Source organism: Galdieria sulphuraria (assembly GCF_000341285.1).
Source record: "Galdieria sulphuraria unplaced genomic scaffold scaf_35, whole genome shotgun sequence".
NCBI lineage: Eukaryota > Rhodophyta > Bangiophyceae > Galdieriales > Galdieriaceae > Galdieria > Galdieria sulphuraria.
The window spans coordinates 38,185-58,168 of record NW_005178440.1 but is presented as its reverse complement, the minus strand read 5'-3'; the positions used below and the strand labels follow the sequence as shown (position 1 = coordinate 58,168).

General features: G+C 27.8%; 10 protein-coding genes and 7 non-coding genes across 17 annotated transcripts; 8 read left to right on the top strand and 9 right to left on the bottom strand.

Moving 5' to 3' along the window:
* The first annotated feature begins 148 nt into the window (after window positions 1-148).
* Window positions 149-2,753, top strand: Gasu_40230 ([pt] ATP-dependent Clp protease ATP-binding subunit ClpB). Its single transcript, XM_005704941.1, has one exon. It carries the CDS (start codon window positions 162-164, stop codon window positions 2,703-2,705), a length of 2,544 nt encoding a protein of 847 aa, XP_005704998.1. The 5' UTR covers window positions 149-161; the 3' UTR covers window positions 2,706-2,753.
* A 57-nt stretch (window positions 2,754-2,810) lies between these two features.
* On the top strand, window positions 2,811-2,883 carry Gasu_nc0065. The gene has a single exon. It is a non-coding gene; the product is annotated as a tRNA-Phe (tRNA).
* On the bottom strand, window positions 2,879-4,708 carry Gasu_40220 ([pt] replicative DNA helicase). The gene has a single exon (XM_005704940.1). The coding sequence runs from the start codon at window positions 4,700-4,702 to the stop codon at window positions 2,903-2,905; it is 1,800 nt and encodes a 599-aa protein (XP_005704997.1). The 5' UTR covers window positions 4,703-4,708; the 3' UTR covers window positions 2,879-2,902.
* Window positions 4,709-5,283: 575 nt separating this feature from the next.
* On the top strand, window positions 5,284-5,370 carry Gasu_nc0066. The gene has a single exon. It is a non-coding gene; the product is annotated as a tRNA-Ser (tRNA).
* Window positions 5,371-5,710: 340 nt separating this feature from the next.
* Window positions 5,711-6,508, bottom strand: Gasu_40210 ([pt] molybdopterin biosynthesis protein MoeB). The gene is made up of 3 exons (XM_005704939.1): window positions 6,132-6,508; window positions 5,887-6,089; window positions 5,711-5,812 (listed from the first exon to the last, which is right to left on the bottom strand). Exons 1-3 carry the CDS (start codon window positions 6,487-6,489, stop codon window positions 5,798-5,800), a joined length of 576 nt encoding a protein of 191 aa, XP_005704996.1. The 5' UTR covers window positions 6,490-6,508; the 3' UTR covers window positions 5,711-5,797.
* A 38-nt stretch (window positions 6,509-6,546) lies between these two features.
* On the top strand, window positions 6,547-6,619 carry Gasu_nc0067. The gene has a single exon. It is a non-coding gene; the product is annotated as a tRNA-Trp (tRNA).
* An 89-nt stretch (window positions 6,620-6,708) lies between these two features.
* On the top strand, window positions 6,709-8,403 carry Gasu_40200 ([pt] 50S ribosomal protein L1). Its single transcript, XM_005704938.1, has 4 exons — window positions 6,709-7,117; window positions 7,251-7,406; window positions 7,452-7,817; window positions 7,882-8,403. Exons 1-4 carry the CDS (start codon window positions 6,712-6,714, stop codon window positions 8,364-8,366), a joined length of 1,413 nt encoding a protein of 470 aa, XP_005704995.1. The 5' UTR covers window positions 6,709-6,711; the 3' UTR covers window positions 8,367-8,403.
* An 8-nt stretch (window positions 8,404-8,411) lies between these two features.
* On the bottom strand, window positions 8,412-9,338 carry Gasu_40190 ([pt] cytochrome b6-f complex subunit 4). Its single transcript, XM_005704937.1, has 2 exons — window positions 8,965-9,338; window positions 8,412-8,912 (listed from the first exon to the last, which is right to left on the bottom strand). Exons 1-2 carry the CDS (start codon window positions 9,326-9,328, stop codon window positions 8,452-8,454), a joined length of 825 nt encoding a protein of 274 aa, XP_005704994.1. The 5' UTR covers window positions 9,329-9,338; the 3' UTR covers window positions 8,412-8,451.
* Window positions 9,339-10,468: 1,130 nt separating this feature from the next.
* Gasu_40180 ([pt] two-component system, NarL family, response regulator) lies at window positions 10,469-11,265 on the top strand. The gene has a single exon (XM_005704936.1). The coding sequence runs from the start codon at window positions 10,482-10,484 to the stop codon at window positions 11,136-11,138; it is 657 nt and encodes a 218-aa protein (XP_005704993.1). The 5' UTR covers window positions 10,469-10,481; the 3' UTR covers window positions 11,139-11,265.
* Gasu_nc0048 lies at window positions 11,161-11,232 on the bottom strand. The gene has a single exon. It is a non-coding gene; the product is annotated as a tRNA-His (tRNA).
* Window positions 11,266-11,827: 562 nt separating the features above from the next.
* Window positions 11,828-12,268, bottom strand: Gasu_40170 ([pt] photosystem II reaction center 13kDa protein). The gene is made up of 2 exons (XM_005704935.1): window positions 12,166-12,268; window positions 11,828-12,111 (listed from the first exon to the last, which is right to left on the bottom strand). Exons 1-2 carry the CDS (start codon window positions 12,248-12,250, stop codon window positions 11,900-11,902), a joined length of 297 nt encoding a protein of 98 aa, XP_005704992.1. The 5' UTR covers window positions 12,251-12,268; the 3' UTR covers window positions 11,828-11,899.
* An 83-nt stretch (window positions 12,269-12,351) lies between these two features.
* Window positions 12,352-12,425, top strand: Gasu_nc0068. Its single transcript has one exon. It is a non-coding gene; the product is annotated as a tRNA-Arg (tRNA).
* A 16-nt stretch (window positions 12,426-12,441) lies between these two features.
* On the bottom strand, window positions 12,442-12,513 carry Gasu_nc0047. The gene has a single exon. It is a non-coding gene; the product is annotated as a tRNA-Gln (tRNA).
* Window positions 12,514-12,545: 32 nt separating this feature from the next.
* On the bottom strand, window positions 12,546-12,619 carry Gasu_nc0046. The gene has a single exon. It is a non-coding gene; the product is annotated as a tRNA-Arg (tRNA).
* Window positions 12,620-12,828: 209 nt separating this feature from the next.
* Window positions 12,829-14,941, top strand: Gasu_40160 ([pt] chaperonin GroEL). Its single transcript, XM_005704934.1, has one exon. It carries the CDS (start codon window positions 12,841-12,843, stop codon window positions 14,443-14,445), a length of 1,605 nt encoding a protein of 534 aa, XP_005704991.1. The 5' UTR covers window positions 12,829-12,840; the 3' UTR covers window positions 14,446-14,941.
* Window positions 14,942-15,911: 970 nt separating this feature from the next.
* Window positions 15,912-18,448, bottom strand: Gasu_40150 ([pt] photosystem II PsbC protein). Its single transcript, XM_005704933.1, has 2 exons — window positions 17,465-18,448; window positions 15,912-17,358 (listed from the first exon to the last, which is right to left on the bottom strand). Exons 1-2 carry the CDS (start codon window positions 18,429-18,431, stop codon window positions 16,007-16,009), a joined length of 2,319 nt encoding a protein of 772 aa, XP_005704990.1. The 5' UTR covers window positions 18,432-18,448; the 3' UTR covers window positions 15,912-16,006.
* A 75-nt stretch (window positions 18,449-18,523) lies between these two features.
* Window positions 18,524-19,598, bottom strand: Gasu_40140 ([pt] two-component system, OmpR family, response regulator RpaB). Its single transcript, XM_005704932.1, has one exon. It carries the CDS (start codon window positions 19,462-19,464, stop codon window positions 18,697-18,699), a length of 768 nt encoding a protein of 255 aa, XP_005704989.1. The 5' UTR covers window positions 19,465-19,598; the 3' UTR covers window positions 18,524-18,696.
* Between the last annotated feature and the right edge of the window lie 386 nt (window positions 19,599-19,984).

Below are 19,984 nucleotides of genomic sequence, written 5' to 3'. Positions count from 1 at the left end.
ATAAATGGCCTTTTATTTTCTATCTGATCTATCTTTAATACAATTATGTTTGTTTTATAAAATAAAAATAATCATATTATTATATGCTAAATTTACAATTATTAGCCTATCTAGAATAAAAGATTGAATTTTATCAACCTATATAAATTTCGGAGCGTGATATGTTCGAACGCTTTACAGAAAAAGCAATAAAAGCAATTATGTTATCTCAAGAAGAAGCTAGAAGACTAGGGCATAATTTTGTTGGTACGGAACAAGTATTATTAGGTTTATTAGCTGAAAGTAATGGATTAGCCTCAAAGGTCTTGAAGTTAATGGGAGTAACACTAAAAGATGCTCGTATTGAAGTAGAAAAAATTATCGGTAGAGGATCAGGGTTTGTAGCTGTAGAAATTCCATTTACACCGCGTGCTAAAAGAGTTTTAGAATTAGCAATAGAAGAAGCAAAATTTATAGGACATAATTATGTTGGTACTGAACATCTTCTTTTAGGTCTATTAAGTGAAGGAGATGGTGTTGCTACAAAAGTATTAGAAAATCTAGGGGTAGATTTGGAACAGCTGCGTCAACAAACTATGGATCTAATTATCGAAGAGTCTGAATTTGTTAATGCTAATGCTTACGGGTATGTAAGAAGTAAGACACCTACTCTTGAAGAATTTGGAGTTAATTTAACTCAATTAGCTATTGAAGGTAAATTAGACCCTGTAGTTGGAAGAGAAAAAGAAATTGAAAGAGTAATACAAATTTTAGGAAGAAGAACTAAGAATAATCCTGTGCTAATAGGAGAACCCGGCGTAGGTAAAACTGCTATAGCAGAAGGTTTAGCTCAAAGAATCGCCAAACAAGATGTACCTAATTTATTAGAAGATAAACAGGTTGTGAATTTAGATATAGGATTATTAATTGCAGGTACAAAATATAGAGGAGAATTTGAAGAAAGATTAAAAAGAATTATTGATGAAATCCGTGCTATTAACAATGTTATTTTAGTTATCGATGAAGTGCATACTTTAATAGGTGCAGGCGCAGCAGAAGGAGCAATTGACGCCGCTAATATCTTGAAACCTATTTTAGCAAGGGGAGAGTTACAGTGTATTGGTGCAACAACATTAGAAGAATATCGTAAACATATTGAAAAAGATGCTGCTTTGGAAAGAAGATTTCAACCAATTATTGTTGGTGAACCAACTGTAGAAGAAACAATAGAAATTTTATATGGACTGAGAGATAGATATGAATTACATCATAAACTTGTAATTTCAGATGAAGCTTTAAATGCTGCAGCTAAATTAGCTCATCAATATATTTCGGATAGATTCCTACCAGATAAAGCTATAGATTTGGTTGATGAAGCCGGATCTAGAGTTCGTCTTATGCAAGCTAAAACTCCTAAAATTGAATCTAATTTAGATAAGGAATTAAAAGAAATTTTAAAGCAAAAAGAAGAAGCTATTAGATCACAGGATTTTACTCAAGCTACTAACTTAAGAGAGAGAGAAATAGAAATTAAATCACAAATAGTTGCACTAGCTAAAAGTAAAAAAATAGAAAGCAAAGTTGAAAAAGATCCTCCTGTAGTTACAGAAGAAGATATAGCAGCTGTTGTCTCCTCTTGGACTGGTATACCTTTAAGTAAATTAACTAAATCTGAGTCAGAAAAATTACTTAATATGGAAGAAACTTTACATAGTAGAATTATTGGGCAAGATGAAGCAGTTAGTGCTGTATCACGCGCTATTAGAAGAGCAAGAGTGGGACTAAAAAATCCTAATAGACCTATTGCAAGTTTTATTTTTTCTGGTCCAACTGGCGTGGGCAAAACTGAATTAACTAAGGCATTAGCATCTTATTTTTTTGGTTCTGAAAGTGCCATGGTTCGTTTGGATATGTCTGAATATATGGAAAGACATACAGTATCAAAGCTAATTGGGTCTCCACCAGGTTATGTTGGTTATAATGAGGGAGGACAATTAACTGAAGTTGTACGTCGTAAACCTTACACAGTTATATTATTTGACGAAATTGAAAAAGCTCACCCAGATGTCTTTAATATATTATTACAAATTTTAGAAGATGGAAGATTAACTGATGCTAAAGGACATACTGTTGATTTTAAAAACACTTTATTAATTATGACTTCTAATATTGGTTCAAAAGTTATAGATAAAGGTGGTAGTAATTTGGGATTTGAATTATCTGCTAGTCAGATGGAATCACATTATAATCGTATTCGTTCATTAGTCAATGAAGAACTCAAACAATATTTTAGGCCAGAGTTTATAAATCGTTTAGATGAAATTATAGTATTTAGACAATTAACTAAAAATGAAGTTGGTGAAATTGCTAACTTAATGCTGAAAGAAGTTTTTGATAGATTAGAGAAAAAAAATATAAAAATTGAAGTAACAGATCGTTTTAAGGGTAGATTAATAGAAGAAGGTTATAATCCAGTTTATGGTGCTCGTCCTTTGAGAAGGGCTGTTATGCGTTTATTAGAAGATAAACTTGCTGAGGAGATATTATCTCAAAGATTACAAGCTTCAGATACTGCTGTAGTTGATTTAGATGAAAATAATCAAGTTATTATTTTAACAAGTAAAAATTCTATAGATGACAATAAACGTGTATTAAATGAAGATAGTGAAAATTTAGAAAATGGTGTACATGCTGGATCAGAAAGTAGAGAGTTAGTAGAAGTGTAATTATATGTATAATATTACATATAATTACACTTGATAATTAATTTTTTATATATTATAATAGGTGAATGATGATTATTCTATATATACGTGGAATAACTTGAATAAGCCAGGATAGCTCAGTTGGTAGAGCAGAGGACTGAAAATCCTTGTGTCACCAGTTCAATTCTGGTTCTTGGCATGTAATGAAGTTTAATAAATTAATTTACTTTATTCTTCGTATAAGGTAAAGTAAAAGTAGAAAATTGTGTAGTGGTAGCATCAAATTTTAATTTAACTGTTCCTATTGGACCATTTCTTTGCTTAGTGATTATAATTTCACAAGTGTTATCATCTATTCCATTATGATTATAATAGTCTTGTCTATATAACATTAAGACTAAATCTGCATCTTGTTCTATGGAATTATGGACTATAAAGTAGTTTGCTATAAAATTTTTATATTCTGTAATTTCTAGGTCATATACTTTCTCTTTTGAGTAGTATATAATACTAATGACTGAGATTAATTTTATTAGACTATTTCTGTAATATGAATTAGAATGACATATATAATATATCTTGTCTTTTGGAGTTATATTATCTGTCCTTTTCCAACCATTATTTGTTAAAATTTTATGATTTGATGTTAATCTTATATATAATCCTCCTTCACACAATATTTGATAAGTATATTTATATCCAGTAAATTTTATATTATTTATTGAATAAGTAGTTATATTTTTTTTATTATTATTTAAAACATATGTTTGATAATTTATTATTTTATTAGTATATACGCTCTCTACAACTAGACTTTCATCTAATTTATGATTTATTAGTATTGTATTTTTTTCAATACAACCGCTTTCTCGTAGGTCAGACAATAAGGGTCTTTTGTTAAGTCTTGATTCTACAGCACGACTTAATTGTGATAATACTAATATAGGAATATTAAATTCTTTGGCTAAATTTTTTAAGGACCTTGTAATTTGAGATAATTCTTGAACTCTATTATTAAATTTATTACGTGACTCCATCAGCTGTAGGTAATCAATAATTATTAGACCTAAACTATTTTTTTTGCTTAATAATCTCTTAATTTTTGAGCGAATTTCATTAATAGAACAATAGCTTGTATCATCAATATATAATTCTAAACTATGTAATTCTTTTAGTGCATGATTGATTATCTTCCATTCATCTGAACTCAGCCTTCCAGATCTCAGTTTAGTTAACGAAATTAAAGTTTTATAAGATAAAATTCTATAAAGAATTTGTTGTTTAGACATTTCTAAAGAAAAAATTGCTACAACAATTTTTTCTTTATTACATACATTAAATCCAATATTTAATGCGAATGCTGTCTTGCCCATTGATGGGCGCCCAGCAATAATAATTAAATCACTTTTTTGAAATCCTTGTGTCATTGAATCTAAATCTTCAAAGCCAGAAGATAACCCATTCAGTTTGTTGTTATTTAATCTATTTTCTAAATCTAAAAAAGTATCTAATAAAATATCACTAACTGGCAATAAATCGTTAGATACTTTTTTTTGAATCACTTTGAATAAAGATTGTTCAGCTTTAAAAAATAAATTTTCTATTCTAGAATTAAAATCAAATGCCAAGCTTGTAATTTCTCTTCCAGAATCAATCAAACAACGTCTTAAATATTTTTCTTTTATTAAAGCTGCATATTGTTCTATATTATATGTAGAAATTGTTTGTTCTACCATTTTTTTTAGTTTATTTAAACCACCGATTTCTTCTAATAAATTTAAATCGTGTAAAACTGCAGCTACAGTTATCAAATCTGGACTTTTATCTTCTAAATATAAATTCAGAATTATTTTATAAATTTTTTGATGAGCAGTAATATAGAAAGCTTCAATTGGCAGGTTCGAGGATACCTGAGCGAAATTATCTGGTTCAAGTAAAATACTACCAAGTAAAAGTTCTTCGGCAGCTACATTTTGCGGAGGCAATAAGTCATCAGTGTTATTAATTCTGTTATTCATATTTATTTTAGGTAAATTTAATAAGGAATTATTTGAACTTGAATAATAGCATTAATTTCATTCATAAAATTAAGTTTAACTTGATATGCGCCAATATATTTAATTTCTGGCATAGTAATTTGTTTTTTATTAATTTTATACTCAGTTAAATCGTAAATTAATTTAACTATTTCTTTTTCATTAATTCTTCCGAAAATCAATCCATTCTTACCTGCTTTTTTCTTTATATTTAAAATATAAATTTGATTTATATATAATTTTAGATTGTTAAAGTAATCTTGAAAGGTTTTTTCTTTGTTCTTTATTCTATTTTGTATATTTATAAATTTTTTCAAGTTATTTTGATTAACAATTTCTGCTAAATCTTGTGGAATTAAATAATTTCTTGCATATCCAGGAGCAACTTTTATGATATCCCCCTTTTTTGCTAGTGATTTTATATTCTGATAAAGAAACACTTCAATATGTTGTTTATTTTTTTTCATTTTTTGTATTACTTTATTGATAATAATTGATTGTATAAATATATTCTATAATATAGTATTTAGTATTATATAATATGTATATTATAAATATTAAAAGGAGAGGTGGCCGAGTGGTTGAAGGCGCAGCATTGGAAATGCTGTTTAAGTATATTCTTAACGAGGGTTCGAATCCCTCTCTCTCCTGTTTTAAATATCTTTAAAAAAATAAGGATAAATATTAGTTATTTGTCTAAATATAAGATAAGCTTTATAATAATATATTTCTTTACCTCTAGGAAGGTTTAAGTTAATATATGAAATATTCATTTTTCTTATTTCTAATAAAAAATTTTTTAGTTGGCATAATGGTATAAAAAAAAAGTTTTCTTTTTTTTGTGTTTTATATTTATAAACATAAATGTTTATAAGATTAATATTTGTTTTTTTACTCCTAAAATTTTTATTAAAAATAATCTGATTAATATCTAAAAAGAGATGCTTAAAATATAATTCAAAAGAATTATATAAACAATAAGTTAAGTTGGATTTTAAATTATATTTTATATAATTTCCTGTTCTTAATCGACTTTGTTGAAATTTATTATCTAATAAATTTATATTTATAATATGTTCAATTAAAGAACTCCTATAACCAATAATAATTTTTAAGGCTTCTGAAATTTGTAAGATTCCTGTCAGAGAAGGTAAAACAGAAATTACTCCCCCTGAATTACATGAGCCTAATTGAGATGTGAAGTTTAGTCTCTCTATAGAATATAAATCTCTATAGTTGCTTGAACTTTGATAATTAAAGATAGCAACTTGTGCTTGAAAGCCTATTACAGCACCAAAAACTAGAGTTTTACCTAAGAGATAACATATATCATTAATTAATAAACGAATCGCAAAATTATCAGTACAATCTATTATTAAATCATAAAATTTGATTATCGTTATTGAATTACCTATGTTTAATTTATCATTATAAATATGTATTTTACAATCTGAATTAATAATCGATAAGTTTTGTTTTGCACAATTAACTTTAGGAAACCCAATATCCTTTGGAGTATAAACTGTTTGGCGTGGTAGATTTGATAATTCAATTACATCATAATCAATGATACCTATGAGACCTATTCCAGAAGAAACTAAATAAGTTAAAATACTTGAAGCCAAACCTCCAGCACCTATACATAGGACTTTAGCCATTTTTAATCTTTTTTGTCCTTCTATTTGTATTTGAGGTAAAATTAAGTGCTTATTATATCTTTCATATTCTGTAGTTGTTAATTCTAATGAATTTAAATCTGGATTAAGCATCTAAATAATTTAATCTTGGATATAATAACATTATTAATATAATAAATTAATAAATAAGCGTCCTTAGTTCAGTTGGTAGAACGTAGGTTTCCAAAACCTAATGCCGAGGGTTCAATTCCTTCAGGACGTGATTTTTTATTTTTGCTTTTTGATAAAAAAATATTTTATATTATTAATAAATAAAATAAATTATTCTATTTACATGTAAACATAATATAAAAGATGGGTAAAAAATTGATTAGTGTAGTAAAATTAGCGCTACCAGCAGGTAAAGCTACTCCAGCTCCTCCTGTAGGACCTGCATTAGGACAACATGGTGTTAATATAGTAATGTTTTGTAAGGAATATAATGCTAAGACTCTTGATAAAATTGGTTTAATAATTCCAGCAGAAATTTATATTTATGAAGACAAAAGTTTTAATTTTATATTAAAAACACCACCTGTATCGGAATTAATAAAAAAATTATTAAATATAAATAAAGGTTCTGATAAATGTAATCAAAATAAAATAGGTACTCTTGATTATAATCAATTAGTGGAAATAGCTAATATTAAAATGCCAGATTTAAATACTAATGACATCTCTCAAGCTATAAAAATAGTTGAAGGAACAGCTAAAAATATGGGTATTATAATTAATAAAAATAAATAAATTTAATCGATAAAATTTTGTTTAATAATAAGTGATCATAAATAAAATTACAAAAAAAATGATAAAGAAATCAAAACGTTTTCAAAAAATTAAATCACAGATCTTAGAACAATCCTATGAACTCAGAGAGGGAATTGAATTATTGAAAACAATTGCTAATGCTAGGTTTTCAGAGACTGCAGAAGTTCATATGAACTTAGCAATAGATCCTAAATATAATGATCAACAATTAAGAGCAAGCGTCTTATTACCTAGAGGAACAGGTAAATTTGTTAAAATAGCAGTTATAACTAATTCATCTCAATTAGAACTTGCTAAATCTGCAGGTGCAGATTTAGTTGGTTCAGATGAAATATTAGACACTATTACAAATAATAATTTTTTGGATTTTAGTTATTTAATTACTACCCCTGATTTTGTGCCTAAGATTGCTAAATTGGGTAAAATTCTTGGTCCAAGAGGTTTGATGCCTTCGCCTAAAACTGGCACAGTTACAAATGATCTTGCTGATACAATAAAAAATTTTAAAAATGGTAAAATTGAATATAGAGCAGATAAAACAGGAATTGTTCATATAGGTTTTGGAAAAGTTAATTTTAGTACCGAAGATTTATTATTTAATTTATTAGCAATTAAAGATTCTATCAATAAGAACAAGCCATCTGGTGTAAAAGGTAAGTATTGGAAAAGTTGTTATATTTGCAGTACAATGAGCCCTTCAATTAATATTGATGTTAGCACTTTTATTTAGTATAATTAATATAATTTTAATATTTTTAATTTATTTATTATTTTTACCAATTAAGATAATTCAATATTTTATTATGGATAATAAAGTTTCAGCAATTTTAGAAGAATTAAAGGAATTAAGTTTAATAGAAGCATCTGAATTAGTAAAGGCAATTGAAAAGACTTTTAACGTAAATGCATCTTCAAGTCAATTGATAAGTGCCGAAAATTTATCATCTATTCAAGAAAAAAAATCTTTACAGCAACCTATTACTGAAAAAACAGAATTTGATGTGATACTAGAAGTAGTACCAACTGATAAAAAAATATCTGTTTTAAAAACAGTTCGTACAATAACAGGTTTAGGTTTAAAAGAAGCTAAAGATCTTGTCGATTCAGTGCCCCAACCTTTAAAAAAAGCAGTTTCAAAAGAAAATGCTGAACAAATAAAAAAAGATCTTGAGTCTGTTGGTGCTCAGGTAAAGATTGATTAGAAAACAAAAATAATCTAGTGTATCTTATTTATGTATTAAAATAAGATACACTAGATTATTTTTATTTTCTAATCAATCTTTACCTTTAAAATAGACCTAAAGTAATTGCTTTATCTATTGGTAATGTAGCTCCTATTCCTAACCAAATGGCAATTATAGTACCAATTAAAAAAATAGTAGTTGCTATTGGTCTTCTAAAAGGATTTTGAAATTTATTGATATTTTCAATAAATGGTACGAGAATTAAGCCTACAGGAATTAAACTAATTGATAAAATACCTAATAATTTATTTGGGATCACTCTTAACAAGTTAAATGTGGGGTAGAGATACCACTCAGGCAAAATTTCTAATGGAGTAGCAAAAGGGTCTGCTTTCTCACCAATAGATGAGGGCTCCATTATAGCTAGACCAATACAACAAGATATCGTGGCTAAGATCACAACAGGGAAAACATATAACAAATCATTTGGCCATGCTGGTTCACCATAATAGTTATGTCCCATTCCTTTAGCTAATTTAGCCCTTAATTCTAGGTTAGATAAATCTGGTTTTTTTAAAATTGACATGAATTTTCTCCTTTATGTATTATAGTGGACCAGAAATTCCTTGTTTACGAATCATTAGAAAATGCATTAACATAAAAACAGTTGTTAATAAGGGTAAGACAAAAGTATGTAAACTATAAAATCTTGTTAAGGTAGCTTGACCAACACTAGAACCTCCACGCAACAATTCTACTAAACTATTACCAACTAAAGGAATGGCTTCTGGTACACCAGTTACAATTTTTACAGCCCAATAGCCCACCTGATCCCATGGTAGAGAATATCCTGTTACTCCAAATGATACAGTCAGTACAGCTAAAATTACTCCACTGATCCATGTTAACTCTCTAGGTTTTTTAAATCCACCAGTTAAATAAATTCTAAAACTATGTAAAATCATCATTAGGACCATCATACTTGCACACCATCTATGTACAGATCTAATTAGCCAACCGAAATTTACTGTGGTCATTAAGTATTCTATTGAAGAGAATGCGTCTGTAACAGTTGGTCTATAGTAAAAAGTCATAGCAAAGCCAGTTGCAATTTGTATTATGAAACAAGTTAATGTAATACCTCCCAAACAATAGAATATATTTACATGAGGAGGAACATATTTACTAGTAATATCGTCTGCTATTGCTTGTATTTCAAGGCGTTCTTCAAACCAATCGTATATTTTGCCCATATGTTAAATTTTAATTTTATATATTTATAAGATATAAGATAATAATAAGATAATAGTGTAAATATAAATAAGTTTAAATTTGAGAATACAAATTTAAGTTATATTTATTATATATTTTTTTATTTAAAATTTCATCTTTTTATTGATAGTTATAAATTTTTATATTGAGTCAATAGGATAGGATTTATAATAATTATATTTTTTTTTAGGTATTTAATATATTGCCTTTTTTCTAATGATTTGATATATCGTGTTATTGTGACTCTGGTAGAACATAAAATTTCTGCAATTGTACTATGAGATAAATTCAAATTAATAATAATTCCTAGTTTTGATAAAGATCCAAAATATAAGGCTAAATATAATAAAAAACTAATTAATCTATTTTTTATATTTCTATGAGTTAGAATTTCCATTAACATATTATTACGTATTAATCTTTTATTTAATGCGAAAATTAATTTTTTATATAATGTTTTTGTTTTCTCCTGATCTATTTTATTAAATATTCTAATTATTGATATTTTTAGTAAATAAGTATTTTCTAATGCCTCTAATTCATATATAAGAGATGAATTGTTTTTTTTTATTTCGCCAAATTTACCGAATAAATCATATTCCTTTAAAAAGATAAATGTAAATTTGGCACCATTATTATATATTTTACTAATTCTTATTGTTCCTTTCGTTATGAGGAAATAGTATTTTAGATCTGATATAGTAAAATAAAGTTTTTCGTATTTATCAATTTCTAAACACAAAGAATTTTTCATTAGATTATCTAGTATTACATTATTATCTATAAATAAATGCTTATAATTGTTATCTTTGCAATTAGAAATAAATTTAATTTTCATATGATATTATTATATTAAATTGTATGAAATATAAATTACTTGTTATTGATGATGAATTAAGTATTCGTCAATCATTAAAAAAGTATCTACAAGAATATAACTTCGAAATCATTTTAGCTAAGGATGTTCGCGAAGCTTTTTCTATCATTAATAGAAATTTTCCTGACTTAATTATTGCTGATATAATTTTACCTGGAATTAATGGTTATGAATTTTTAAAAAAAATAAGGAAAGATATAAGATTTAAATTAATACCAGTAATATTATTAAGTGCAAAAGGTATGACAGAAGATCGTATAAAAGCTTATAATATTGGTTGTAATAGCTATCTAGTAAAACCTATTGATCCTGAGGAATTATTATCAATAATAAATAATATTTTAACGAGATTAAAAGAGCAAAACCAGGATCCAGATGTATTTTGGTCATCAGATATTAAAAACTTGTTAAAAGCAGATTCTCAAATAGAAGGATTGAAAATATTCTCTTTAACAACTAAAGAACAACAAATTTTAAATTTAGTTGTTGCTGGTCTTATGAATAAAGAAATTGCACGCAAATTAAATATAAGTTCTCGTAATGTAGAAAAATATGTAAGTCGATTATTTAATAAAACCTTTACAAGAAGTCGTACTGAGTTAGTACGATATGCAATAAAAAATAATTTAATTATTGAATAATAGTTTCAATATCTTAAAGTAGGGTGAATGACGGGATTTGAACCCGCGATTGATGGAGCCACAATCCATTGCCTTACCACTTGGCTACATCCACCAAAAATTAATTAATAAAAATTTTTTAAGATTTATTGATTTATGAAATCTATATTAATATATATTAATGGAAAAAACTATTATTGTTCACCTTATATGACTATAAGTGAGTTAATCAAATATTTAAATTTTGATATCAATTTAATTGTTGTAGAATATAATATGGAGATTATATCTAAAAATTTATGGTCTGTTACAAATTTAAGAGAAGGTGATAAACTAGAAATATTAACTCTTGTTGGAGGAGGATAAATCGTATAAAGTTATGTATTGTAAGCGTAGGTGGTTGCAGTATATAAAAACTTTTATATTACTGAGGAAAGTCCGGGCTTTAAGTTGAAAATATTGCTGGATAAATTCCAGAATGATAGATCATTAGCAAAGCACTACAGAAAATATTCTAATAACTTTAATTTAAAGTTATTAAAGTTGCAACGGTATATTACCTCTAATATTGTGAAATATTATGGCAGTAAGCCTCAATAAAAAGCAAGGTCTATATGATTTAAAGCTAAAAATAAATTTTGTGCTTGAAAAACCGCATAAAGTATTTAGTAATAAATACTTTAAGATAAATAACCACCCTTGAAAAGAAATTTCAAGAACTAAACCCGGCTTATGTCTTACATAAAAAAATATATGGTATCTTCAAGATACCATATATTTTTTTATGTATCAGATGATTTAGTAAAGACTAAACCTTTTTCTTTTGCATATCGGTCCATAAAACGCATAAATCTATCCCATTCATCATTATTTTTTATAATATATAAAGCTTCAATTTTATAAGGTTTACCATTAACGAATTTTGCATTTACTTCTCTAGTTACCATTTCTCCTTCTTCATCAATTAAATACATTCCTGTAATATCAGCTTGATCTTTAGAAGTTTTTTGAAAAACATTTGGATTTGTAAAAATAAATGTAGCTGTACCAGTTTTCCCATCTTTTGATCTAGTTAGTTTTATATCGGGAATTTCTTTTTCATCAAGGCCTGTTATAAACTGAATAGATGCCATAATTTAATGTATAATTTTTTCTAAAACATATTATGTATATTTATATTTTATATTACATAATATTATTGTATTATATAGATAATATTTATTGTAAAAAATAAGAGACTGTAGCTCAGTTGGATAGAGTAAATGTTTCCTAAACATTAGGTCAATGGTTCAAATCCATTCAGTCTCGTATAAAGTTAGATTACCTGAGGTGGTAGGATTCGAACCTACGAATCGCGGAGTCAAAGTCCGCTGCCTTACCGCTTGGCTACACCTCATTATAATTATAAATATATTTTATATATGAACTCAGGCAAGGAGGGATTCGAACCCCCGACACCATGGTTCGTAGCCATGTGCTCTGTTCCACTGAGCTACAAGCCCTTATTTATAAAATAATTATAGTATATATAAATTCTTTGTAATTTAAATCAGAGTAATAACTTAATATACTCAAGATAAGTAATATTATAATAAAAATAATTTATTATTTTCAATATAGTTCAGAAAACCGCACTTTTTATAACAATATTATTTAATATTTTAATATTAATAATTTTATTCTATATGTTTTAACATTTTTATCTTTATATATTAAAACAATTATGACTAAACAGATTTTATATCAAGAAAATGCACGCAAAGCTTTAGAAAAAGGAATCGATATACTTACTGAAGCTGTTTCTGTTACTTTAGGACCTAAAGGACGTAATGTTGTAATTGAAAAAAAATATGGTTCTCCCCAAATAATAAATGATGGTGTAACTATTGCCAAAGAGATTGAACTTGAGGATCATATAGAGAATACAGGTGTAGCCTTAATTAGACAAGCAGCTTCTAAAACAAATGACGTTGCTGGTGATGGTACGACTACATCTACTGTATTAGCACATGCCATTGTAAAACAGGGAATGAGAAATGTTTCTGCAGGAGCTAATCCTATAGCTTTAAAGAGAGGAATAGATAAAGCCACTCAGTTTATTGTTAATAAAATTTCTGAATATTCGCGTCCTGTTGAAGACAATAAAGCTATTACTCAAGTAGCAACAATTTCTTCAGGTAATGATGAAAATATAGGAAAAATGATTGCAGATGCAATTGAAAAAGTAGGGCGTGAAGGTGTAATTTCTATAGAAGAGGGGAAATCAACTATAACGGAATTAGAAATTAAAGAAGGTATGAAATTTGAAAGAGGATATATTTCCCCATATTTTGTAACAGATAGTGAGAGAATGGAAGTAGTTCAAGAAAGTGCATATGTTTTAATAACAGATAAAAAAATAACACTTGTTCAACAAGATCTTTTACCAATCTTGGAGCAAATTGCTAAAACAAATAAACCACTTCTAATAATAGCTGAAGATGTAGAAAAAGAAGCACTTGCCACATTAATTGTTAATAAATTAAGAGGAATATTAAACGTTGTAGCTGTCAAAGCTCCAGGCTTTGGAGATAGGAGAAAATCAATTTTAGAAGATCTCGCTATATTAACAGGAGGGCAATTAATTACAGAAGATGCAGGTTTAAGTCTAGATAAAGTTGATTTATCAATGCTTGGTCAGGCTAATAAAGTTATTGTAAATAAAGAATCTACAACTATTATATCTAATGCTAATGAAAATAGTGTTAAATCTAGATGTGAACAAATTCGTAAACAAATTGAAATTACTGATTCATCATATGAGAAAGAGAAATTACAAGAGAGACTTGCCAAATTAGGAGGAGGGATCGCTGTTATTAAGGTAGGTGCTGCTACAGAAACTGAAATGAAAGATAAAAAATTACGTTTGGAAGATGCTATAAATGCAACTAAGGCTGCAATTGAGGAGGGTATAGTACCAGGTGGTGGATCTACATTAGTACATTTAGCTAATGATTTATTTAAGTGGGCAAAGGGTATTTTAAAAGAAGATGAATTAATAGGTGCATTAATTGTAGAAAAAGCTATAACAGCACCTTTAAAACGTATTGTACAAAATGAAGGGAAAAATGGAGCTATTATTGTTGATGAAATAAAAAATCAAGATTTTTCTATAGGATATGATGCTTCTACTAGTCAATTTGTAAATATGTATGAGTCAGGTATTATTGATCCAGCTAAGGTAACGAGATCTGCGTTACAAAATGCATCTTCTATTGCCGGAATGATTCTAACAACTGAGTGTCTAGTAGTAGATGAGATGAATAAAAATATGGAAGTTCATAAATAATAACCATCTATTACAAGGTATAAATATTACCTTGTAATAGATGGTTATTATTTACGAACTTCCATATTTTTATTAACCCGTCTGCAAAACAATTTATATATAAACATAATAGACTATTAATAGCAATTTGATTTATATATTCATCATTAAAAAATTTATCTTTTCCTATTAATGTAATAGGATAAAACAATCTAAAATAAAATCTATATTTATTAAAATATGCATTTATTAATTCTTCTTGTTTATCAGTTATTTTTTGATTAAGATGTTTTTTGTCATTAATATATAGTAATTTAAAAATAATATATTTAATATGGTTTTTGTTAATGTAAAGGTTAATTATTTCATAAATATTAAATATCTCATTGAATTTATTAATTTTATACTTATTAGTTGATTTAGTGATTTTTAGTGAACTATTCATTTTAAATTCAATAAGATCATTTATATATTCTTTGGGATAGTCATTTATATTAATAAAGTTAATAATTTTAGATAAGATAGAATTTTCCAAACATTCCATAGTAAAGAGTAATATATCTAGATTGTCATAACTATTATTTCTGTACATTAACATATAGTTATTTATTACTTTATAAGATTTTAGCTTTATTTAATATATCAAATACTGTTTTAGTGGGCTTTGCACCAAAACTTAAATAGTGATTAATCTTATTAATATTTAGGTACTTTTCTTTGGTTCGTGGATTTATAAAACCTAATTCTTCGATTGCCTGACCATCTCTTTTATCAAGATTATTCATAACGACTATTTTGAAACTTGTTTGTTTTTTTCTTCCACATCTTTTTAATCTGATTTTTAACATATTTTTTTATATTATTTAAAATTTTAATATATTATTTCAATATAAATACTTTCTAGTAATTGTATTAAACATTCTAAAAATAGAAAGCCTAACATACTGGAAAAATCCATACCTAAAATTAATGGTAGAGTACCTCTAAATAAATTTAAATAAGGATCTGTCAATTTCTTTAAGACAATATAAGGCTGTGCATACCAATTAATAGTAACTATCCATGCTAAAAACACTCTAATTGATAAAGCAAATAAGTATATTCTACAAAATTCTGTAACAACACCAAGAATAATTTTAAGTATAACAAACAATATAAACATTAACATAGTTAGTGTATGATTATATTATAGATAAAAATTATTTATATGAACATTATAATATAGAAGATTAAAATTTGTCTAATTAATTTTAACTGATTTTGTTTTTAAAATTGAAACTAATATTGAAATTTATAAAATTTATGTTATAATTATAATAGTGAATTTTATTGATTTAAAATTAAAAGTCAAAAAAAAGGAATTAAGTCATGCAAAATAAAGATCGTAATACATGGAGTTGGGGCTTTACGACAGGAGCAGAGAATTGGAACGGAAGACTAGCTATGATTGGATTTGTATCAGCGTTAGTAACTGAGCTTTTAACAGGAAAAGGCGTCCTACATTTCTTAGGACTTGTCTAATTTCCAAAAAAAAATATCTTGCTCTATAGCTATATTAATAGCTATAGAGCAAGATATTTTTTTAATCTATTAATTTCATTGAAAGCACTGGTTCATTTTCTCTATTGATACCTTTTTCAAATCCAGCAGCAGCAGCTCTTGCTCTTCCTGCATGCCATAAATGTGCAACAAATAAAAAAAATCCTAACACAAAATGTGAAGTTGTTAACCATGAGCGTGGAGATACATAATTAAATGAATTAATCTCAGTTGCTACACCACCTACTGAATTAATTGATCCTAATGGTGCATGAGTCATATATTCAGCTGCTCTTCTTTCTTGCCATGGCTGAATATCATTTTTTATTTTATTTAGATCTAATCCATTTGGACCTCTTAAAGGTTCTAACCAAGGCGCTCTTAAATCCCAAAATCTCATAGTTTCTCCACCAAAAATAACCTCTCCGCTTGGAGATCTCATTAAGTATTTTCCAAGACCAGTTGGCCCCTGAGCTGAAGCTACATTTTCTCCCAAACGTTGATCTCTAACTAAAAAGGTGAAAGCTTGAGATTGAGATGCTTCCGGTCCTGTTGGTCCATAAAATTCACTTGGGTAAGCTGTATTATTATACCATGCATAAATACATGCTATAAAACCCATTAATGATAATGCAGCTAAACTATATGATAAATAGGCTTCACCTGACCATACAAAAGCTCTTCTTGCCCATCCAAAAGGTTTAGTTAAAATATGCCATATACCTCCGCCAATACAAATTAAACCAATCCAAATATGCCCACCAATTAAATCTTCCATATTATTGACACTGATAATCCATCCATCTCCTCCGAACGGAGATTTTAAAAGATAGCCAAAAATTACTAACGGGTTTAGGGTTGGATTATTAATATAACGTACATCTCCTCCACCAGGAGCCCATGTATCATAAACTCCACCAAAGAACATAGCTTTTATAACTAGCAAAAAAGCTCCAATTCCTAATAAAATTAAATGAATACCTAAAATTGTTGTCATCTTATTTTTATCTCTCCAATCATATCCAAAAAATGGGTATGATTCTTCTAGTATTTCTGGACCTATAAGAGAATGATACAGTCCTCCAAATCCTAATACTGCTGAAGAAACTAAATGTAAAACTCCTATTACAAAATAAGGATAAGTATTAATAATTTCACCAGTAGGTCCTACACCCCAACCTAAAGTAGCTAAATGAGGCAATAAGATACAACCTTGTTCATATAAGGGTTTTTCTGGTAAAAAATGCGCAACTTCAAACAAAGTCATTGCACCGGTCCAAAAAACGATTAGACCTGCATGAGCTACATGAGCTCCTAATAATTTACCAGACACATTTATTAAACGAGCATTACCTGCCCACCAGGCATAGCCTGTGGATTCAATACTTCTACCTGCTAACTCAATACGATTATTAAAGGGCATTTCCACGTGGTAAAACCTCCTCTGGGAATACAAAATTTTCATGTGGTTGATCTTGTGTTGCCATCCATGCTCTTATACCTTCATTTAGAAGTAAATTTTTAGTATAAAAAGTCTCAAATTCTGGGTCCTCTGCGGCACGTAATTCTTGAGAGACAAAATCATATGCACGTAAATTTAATGCAAGTCCTATGATACCAATAGAGCTTGTCCATAATCCTGTAACTGGCACAAATAGCATAAAAAAATGTAGCCATCTTTTGTTAGAAAATGCAACACCAAAAATTTGTGACCAAAAACGATTAGCCGTAACCATTGAATAAGTTTCCTCTGATTGTGTTGGTGTAAAAGCCCTGAAAGTATTAGCAGCTTCGCCATCTTCGAATAATGTATTCTCTACAGTCGCTCCATGAATAGCACAAAGTAATGCTCCTCCGAGTATTCCAGCAACACCCATCATATGAAATGGATTTAAAGTCCAATTATGGAAACCTTGTAAAAATAAAATAAATCGAAAGATAGCTGCAACTCCAAAACTAGGAGCAAAAAACCAACTAGCTTGCCCAAGTGGATAAATAAGAAATACTGAAACAAAAACTGCAATTGGTCCTGAAAAAGCTATTGCATTGTATGGCCTAATTCCGACTAATCTGGCTATTTCAAATTGACGCAAACAAAAACCTATCAAGGCAAAAGCACCATGTAAAGCAGTAAAAGTCCAAAGACCTCCAATTTGACACCATCTAGTAAAATCACCTTGAGCTTCTGGTCCCCATAAAAATAATAATGAGTGTCCCATACTATTTGCAGGACTTGATACTGCAGCGGTTAAAAAATTACATCCTTCTAAATAAGAAGAAGCTAAACCATGCGTATACCAAGAAGTAACAAAAGTTGTACCTGTAAACCAGGCACCTAGAGCTAGATATGAACATGGAAAAAGTAGCAAACCTGACCATCCAATAAAGACAAATCGATCACGTTTTAGCCAATCATCAACTAAGTCGAACCACCCTCTTTGTATATTTCTTTCTATAGCTATAGTCATAAATATTCTCCCAAAACTTTATTTAAGTATGCTTTATATATATAATTAATCTAAATTTTATACATTGTACGATATTGTATATTTAAGTTAAGATTTAAAAAATATAATTTAATCAAAATTCTATATAAATTGTTTAATAATAAATATTAAAAAATAATAAAAAGTTTTACTTTTCTTAAAAATTTAATAGTTCATACATAATTTATTATAATTTCAAAAATAAAAATTTTTAACTTCAGTAAGTTTGTTAATGTAAATTAATAATTTAAATCCTTTGTAATTGAATAAGTGGATTATAATTTTTATTAATTTCTATTATACGTTGGAATAAATATCCTGTACCTCTTGAGGTTAAAATCAATTCTGGATTGCTAGGGTCATCTTCTAACTTCGCTCTAAGCCTTGAGATATGTACATCTACAACTCTAGTATCTAAATGTCTTTCAGGAGTATATCCCCAAACTTCTTCTAAAATAGCTGTTCTAGATAATGGTTCTCCTGAATTACTAATTAGTAATTCGAGTAAATTAAATTCCATACCTGTTAATCGTATTCTTTCTTCATTTTTATAAACCTGTTTACGATTAATATCAATTTTTAAAAACCCGATATTAAATATGCCTGAATTAGTAAATGTGTTAGAAAAATAAAATTTATCAACTCGTCTTAATACGCATCTAATACGAGCTTCTAATTCCTTAGGTGAAAAAGGTTTAACTACATAATCATCTGCTCCTAATTCTAAACCAGTAATTCGATCAGTTACATCTCCAAGTGCTGTTAACATAATTATTGGTATATCAGATTCTTTACGAATTTCTTGACAAACTCCATATCCATCTATTTTAGGCATCATAACATCTAAAACTACAAGATTTGGATGTTCTTTATGAAATAAAAATAAAGCAGATTCACCATCAGGTGCAGTCAGTACTTCATATCCAATTATAGATAGACGTGTTTCTAGTATACGTCTAATACTTGATTCATCATCTGCAATTAAAATTTTTTCTTTACCTCGAATATTGTCCATTGATAATACTGGATAAAATTTATAATTATGATTATAAACAATAGAAGAGAATGTTATTCCTTTTTTTATATAAAAAGAAGTCATAATAAATACAAGAATTTAATTCTAAAAAAAAAAAAAAAAATAGAATGAAAAATTAAGATTATATAATAGTATTTTATAGTAAAATTTATTAACTTAGCACTTGACAAATAATAAAAGATCTTATACTGTATTATTATGGATCTTTAGAATAAATTATTAGCTCTTATCTGAATCAAGAGGAAAAAAGAACAAATTATTAACTAGTATTGAAAAATAATGGAGAGTTTGATCCTGGCTCAGGATTAACGCTGGCGGTCTTTCTAACACCTGCAAGTCGTACGAGAATTTTATTCTAGTGGCGGACGGGTGAGTAACACGTGAGAATCTACCTCTAGGAGGGGGATAACAGTTGGAAACGATTGCTAAAACCCCATATGCCATTATTGGTGAAAAAGATTTATCTGCCTGGGGATGAGCTCGCGGCTAAATCTCGTAG

Bases quoted from the DNA above. Each gene is read 5' to 3' on its own strand.
- Gasu_40230 (XM_005704941.1), top strand. From the start codon at position 162: ATGTTCGAACGCTTTACAGAAAAAGCAATAAAAGCAATTATGTTATCT.
- Gasu_40220 (XM_005704940.1), bottom strand. From the start codon at position 4,702: ATGAATAACAGAATTAATAACACTGATGACTTATTGCCTCCGCAAAAT.
- Gasu_40210 (XM_005704939.1), bottom strand. From the start codon at position 6,489: ATGCTTAATCCAGATTTAAATTCATTAGAATTAACAACTACAGAATAT. The intron at 6,090-6,131 runs GTAATTCAATAA...ATTTAATAATAG, and splicing joins TAATGATAAATTAAACATAG to ATTGTACTGATAATTTTGCG.
- Gasu_40200 (XM_005704938.1), top strand. From the start codon at position 6,712: ATGGGTAAAAAATTGATTAGTGTAGTAAAATTAGCGCTACCAGCAGGT. The intron at 7,118-7,250 runs GTATTATAATTA...CACAGATCTTAG, and splicing joins AGGAACAGCTAAAAATATGG to AACAATCCTATGAACTCAGA. The intron at 7,407-7,451 runs GTAAATTTGTTA...CATCTCAATTAG, and splicing joins CTTATTACCTAGAGGAACAG to AACTTGCTAAATCTGCAGGT.
- Gasu_40190 (XM_005704937.1), bottom strand. From the start codon at position 9,328: ATGATGGTCCTAATGATGATTTTACATAGTTTTAGAATTTATTTAACT. The intron at 8,913-8,964 runs GTCCACTATAAT...TAAAAAAACCAG, and splicing joins TCGTAAACAAGGAATTTCTG to ATTTATCTAACCTAGAATTA.
- Gasu_40180 (XM_005704936.1), top strand. From the start codon at position 10,482: ATGAAATATAAATTACTTGTTATTGATGATGAATTAAGTATTCGTCAA.
- Gasu_40170 (XM_005704935.1), bottom strand. From the start codon at position 12,250: ATGGCATCTATTCAGTTTATAACAGGCCTTGATGAAAAAGAAATTCCC. The intron at 12,112-12,165 runs GTACAGCTACAT...AAACTTCTAAAG, and splicing joins ATCAAAAGATGGGAAAACTG to ATCAAGCTGATATTACAGGA.
- Gasu_40160 (XM_005704934.1), top strand. From the start codon at position 12,841: ATGACTAAACAGATTTTATATCAAGAAAATGCACGCAAAGCTTTAGAA.
- Gasu_40150 (XM_005704933.1), bottom strand. From the start codon at position 18,431: ATGACTATAGCTATAGAAAGAAATATACAAAGAGGGTGGTTCGACTTA. The intron at 17,359-17,464 runs GTATAAGAGCAT...GTATTGAGTTAG, and splicing joins AAATTTACTTCTAAATGAAG to CAGGTAGAAGTATTGAATCC.
- Gasu_40140 (XM_005704932.1), bottom strand. From the start codon at position 19,464: ATGGACAATATTCGAGGTAAAGAAAAAATTTTAATTGCAGATGATGAA.